The sequence below is a fragment of the Palaemon carinicauda genome, chromosome 1, assembly GCF_036898095.1.
Source record: "Palaemon carinicauda isolate YSFRI2023 chromosome 1, ASM3689809v2, whole genome shotgun sequence".
Classification (NCBI taxonomy): Eukaryota; Metazoa; Arthropoda; class Malacostraca; order Decapoda; family Palaemonidae; genus Palaemon; species Palaemon carinicauda.
The window spans coordinates 110076538-110081537 of record NC_090725.1 but is presented as its reverse complement, the minus strand read 5'-3'; the positions used below and the strand labels follow the sequence as shown (position 1 = coordinate 110081537).

General features: G+C 34.5%; 1 protein-coding gene across 1 annotated transcript in view; it reads right to left on the bottom strand.

Moving 5' to 3' along the window:
- LOC137654200 (uncharacterized) overlaps positions 1–5000 on the bottom strand; it is an 80035-nt gene that overhangs the window by 56671 nt on the left and 18364 nt on the right. The window contains exons 7-8 of the mRNA XM_068387867.1: positions 2985–3018; positions 2555–2676 (exon numbers count right to left, since the gene is read on the bottom strand). Of these exons, the coding sequence (XP_068243968.1) occupies positions 2555–2676; positions 2985–3018 (156 nt within the window). The remainder of the gene's footprint in view (positions 1–2554; positions 2677–2984; positions 3019–5000) is intronic.

The following is a 5000-nucleotide window of genomic DNA, read 5'->3' as shown; positions in this document are numbered from 1 at the left end:
CGTCCAACCAATCAGCGAGCAGGAACTTTTCAGAGCTAAAAGGGCACCCCTGCGAGTCGGTGTAAATCTGCCTCACTAAAAAGAATTGACTTTATTAGCAAGACTCTTGACGTCAGCAGGTATAATACCCTCAGGGAACAGCTGCTCCTGAATGGCCCAGAGAAGGAGGTTTTTGTTTGTTCGTCTATTTGCGGTGTCTTTCTTGCGAACTTTGGTACGATGCTGTTATTGTTGTTTTTGTTGTTATTTGTTTATATTGAAGAATGTTTTTTGTGGTACGATGTTGTTGTCATTGTTTTTATTGTTATTTGTTGATGTTTGAAGTATTTTTTTTTTTGGTGGTATGTTGTTGTTGTTGTTTTTATTGTTATTTGTTGATGTTTAAAGTATGTTTTTTTTTGTGGTACGATGTTGTTGTCGTTGTTTTTATTTTGTGTATTTTGGTGCAATGTTGTAATAATTATTTCTATTTTTACATATAGTTTTCAAGTAAACAGAAGTTAGTTTGGTTTACCTTGGAAGGATTATTGTTATTATTATTATTATTATTATTATTATTATTATTATTAAATTGGCTGCCTCAGTGGCTTTAATTATATGACACCTTTTTTATTGATTTAATTTTCTTCTCAACATCACTGTTATTTGCTAAGTGTTATTATTTTTTATTATTATTTTATGTTTTTTCTTTTTTTTCTTTTTTTTGTCATTGTGATGTATAAAGAGTAGGCTGTTCCTTTCCTAAAGCATTTTGAGTTACTTTATAAGTCTCCTTAGGGAAGGTTTTTTTGTTTGTTTTAATTTACTTTTTAATTCTAATAAAATTTGATATTTTGTTTGTTGCTGTTTATTTGTCTTGTGATTTCAGTTATTATTATTATTATTATAATTATTATTATTATTATTATTATTATTATTATTATTATTATTATTATTACTCCAATAAGGGATTACATTTAAGTGACCCGAAATATAATTTTGTATCTGCGCGTGTTATGTGACCTACCTACATATTCAATATGTGAACCACCGAGTTGTTTTCTCTCCAATATGTGATCTACCGAGCTTGGTTTTTTTTTTTTTTTTCTTTTTTTTTTTTTTTTTTTTTGCTGCGCCATGGCTCGCTTCGCTCTCAAAGAACATTAAACATCACTGCTCCTATGTACTGGCAAGCGGTACATGTAGAACTGCGCTCGCTTGCCCCGTTGGTCTTTATTTCGGGGATATTCCATAAAACTTCTAATGGTTTTTGTTCCGCACAATCTACTCCATCACTGTCATACCTTGGTAGATCGCAGCCTTTTTGCAGATCACATATTGATAGAGCGTCAAAATATCTTTACATATTAGGGAGGAGCACACTAGCGACTCTGTGGCGCCACAAAGCCACAGCATCGTGTGGCGGGGATGTGGTCTCCCATAGGTTTCCATTATTTTCAAAGCCACGCCACGCCTGTGGCGGGGATGAGCGACAGAGAGCCACATTCGTTTGCCACAGTCGCTAGTTTGCGCGGCAAAACTTGACCTGTGGCGGGGATGAGCGACAGAGAGCCACAGTCGCTTGCCACAGTCGCTAGTTTGCGCGGCAAAACTTGAAAACAATGGAAACCTATGGGAGACCACATCCCCACCACACGATGCTGTGGCTTTGTGGCGCCACAGAGTCGCTAGTGTGCTCCAGGCCTAAGTTATGGATTCTAAGGAACTATGCCTCTACTTAATTTTGAATTACTTTAAACTTGAAAACAATGGATACCTATGGGAGACCACATCCCCGCCACACGATGCTGTGGCTTTGTGGCGCCACAGAGTCGCTAGTGTGCTCCAGGCCTAAGTTATGGATTCTAAGGAACTATGCTTTTACTTTATTTTGAATTACTTTTTTCTAGTTTAGATTATTTGAGTAGAATTTTACTTCTAATTTACTTGAATTTACTTAGTGCATTTTATGTTTCACGTCAGATAAGTTTAGCCATTTGCCTCTCGGTTTCAGATTGAATGTTTCTCTGTTTGGTTGTCATTTCTTGTTTTGTTTATGTGAAGATGTATAATTTGATTTGCTTTCGGGAAATTGCTTTGAGTTGAAATGTTTGTGTAAAATACACATATATAAGTATATATATATATATATATATATATGTGTGTGTGTGTGTGTGTCTAGATAGATAGATATGTGTATTTATGTGGGTCTAGTATATACGGGTATGTATAGGTATATATATGTATATACACACATGTATATATATAATTATGTATGTATATATATATATATATATATATAGTAGAAAGGAAACATTTGAAGCCTCAAAGAAAGGAAAAATCAATTTCACCAGTTGATGTTTATGAAGATATGTTTATGATATATACAATAAAGTGTTTTATCCTACCAATATAAAAACATAGTGTATATAGAAAACCCTATGAATGTCTCTCCATTGTAAATGAACCTTGATCGAAGTGTAATTGCAGGGAAATGTTTCTTTTTTTTCTGTTGTTGTATGCGAGTGATGTGTGTAAAACAGGGAGCCATGATGGGTCCCAAACGTAGACTCACTTTTGAGCAGTGCGGGCTAGGAGTCGCTCTAGGAGGTCGGTTGTGTAGTCCACTTCTGGTGGGGGAGCGTCTTCCTCGTGGTCTGTGGGAAGAGAAGAGGAAGGATGTGAGTTTGAAATTCTCTATTAGTCTGGGGAAGATAGGGAATGGTTATGGGAAGATAATATAATCGTTAATATGGGGAATATGGTTTAGAAAAAGGGTATGATTTTGGGGAGTGGGGGAGCGTCTTCCTCGTGGTCTGTGGGAAGAGAAGAGGAAGGGCGTGAGTTTGAGGTTCTTTTTTAGCCTGGGGAAGATAGGGAATGATTATGGGAAGGTATCTTAATCGTTAATATGGGGAAGATAATTTAGAGAAAGGCTCTGATCTGGGATAGATGATTCAAAGATAAGGTTTGATCTGGGGAAAATGACTCATAGAGAATCTTACATCTGGGGAAGATAATTCTGAGAAAAACTCTGATCTGGGGAAGATAAAAGGAAGAAACAGCTTTAGGGTTTCATTTTATGGCCTGGGGAAGATGGGGAAAGGTTGTGGGAAGACACTATTATCGTTAATATGGGAATGATGATTCAGAGATAAGGTTTGATCTGGGGAAAATGATTCAGAGAAAATCTTCCATCTGGGGAAGATAAATCTGAGAAAAACTCTGATCTGGGGAAGATAAAAGGAATAAACAGCTTCAGGGTTTTATTTTATGGTCTGGGGAAGATGAGGAAAGGTATTCTAATTGTTAATCTGGGGAAGATAATTCAATAAAACCTCTGATCTTAGGAAGACAATCTAAGGAAAGCTTCTGGTCTGGGGAACATGATTTAAAGAAAGACTCTGTTATGGGGAAGATGAAGGGAAGAAACGGTTCTGGGGTTTTGTTCTCTGGTTTGGGGGAGATGAGGAAAGTTAAAGAAAGGTAATCTAATCGTTAATCTTGGGAAGATATTTCAAAGAAAATCTTTGATCTGGGGAAGAAAAAAGAAAGAATTATCATTGCCACATTAATCTTAAGTCTGGGAAAGGTAATGGATAAAATCTAACATAAAAGGAAGACAAATACATTGAGATTTTAATCATCGAACAGAGAATATTTTATTTTAATATTTCAATTGGAAAAACATACGTTCTATCAATAAGTTTATTTTTCATAAAGTATTATAAGAAATTAAAATTAAGATTATGAAAATCCTAATGCCCCTTTCTCTAAAAAGAAAAGTATTCAACCAGTATCAGCTTATGCATCGGAAACTTTGAGCCTTAATAAAGGCACATCACATAAGCCATACTTTCTACCAATAAATTTATTCCACTCGAAGTATTATAAAAAATGCAAAATAAGATTATGAAAAGTAAAATGACACTTTCTCTAAAGAGAAAACTATTTATTCAGATGGTCCTACCAGTATCAACTTATGCATCGGAAACTTGGAGCCTTACTAGAGCCTTAGGCCATAAGCTATACTTTCTACCAATAAACTTACTCCTCTCTAAGCATTATAAGAAATTCAAAATGAGATTATGAAAAGTAAAATGTCACTTTCTCTAAAAAAGTATTTAATGAGATGGTCCTTCCAGTTTTAACTTATGCATCGGAAACTTTGAACCTTACTAAGGCCTTAGAACCTAAGATAGTTACAACTCAGAAAACTATGAAAAGAATAATGATGGGAATAACACTAAGAAACAGGAAAAAAAAGCAACATTGATACTGGAGCAAATTAAACAAGAGGATATTTTAATAATTTCAGAAAATCAATAGATATAAGAGTGTAATAAACTTAAGAAATTCAATGTATATTTATAATGATTTAATAAAACCAATAATTCTATTTTTCCCTAACAAACTCTTCAAAGAGACTCGACCCATAGAATTTAATGGTTCACTTGATTAATCATCCTTTGGCATAAAATCTAATTTTGGCTCATATTGCTATTTCAAAGGAAACTTGGAAAACTTTGATGAGCTTTGTGTGGTTTTATTGGGTAAATAAAAAAAAAAGTTCAACAATAGCACTTAGTTAATTTGATTTAAAAATTATTCGTTCATATTAGAAATTTATTATTATTATTATTATTATTATTATTATTATTATTATTATTATTATTATTATTATTATAGGGAAAATAGCCCAATGAGGAAAGGAGATAAGGAAACAGAATACTGTACCTGAGTGTACCCTCAAGCAAGAGAACTCTAACCCAAGACAGTGGAAGACCATGGTACAGAGATTATGGCACTACACAAGACTAGAGAAGAATTGATTGATTTTGCAGTATCCTTCTCCTAGAAGAGCTGCTTACCATAGCTAAAGAGTCTCTTTCTATCTTCGTCTAATGTACAATTTGCGTTTTAGAATTTCCATCTCATTCCTTCCCCCCCCCCCACAAGTATCTGGCGGATCCCATTTATTTCGTTGCCCAAAACTCTCTGCTCCATCGCATCCCATTTGG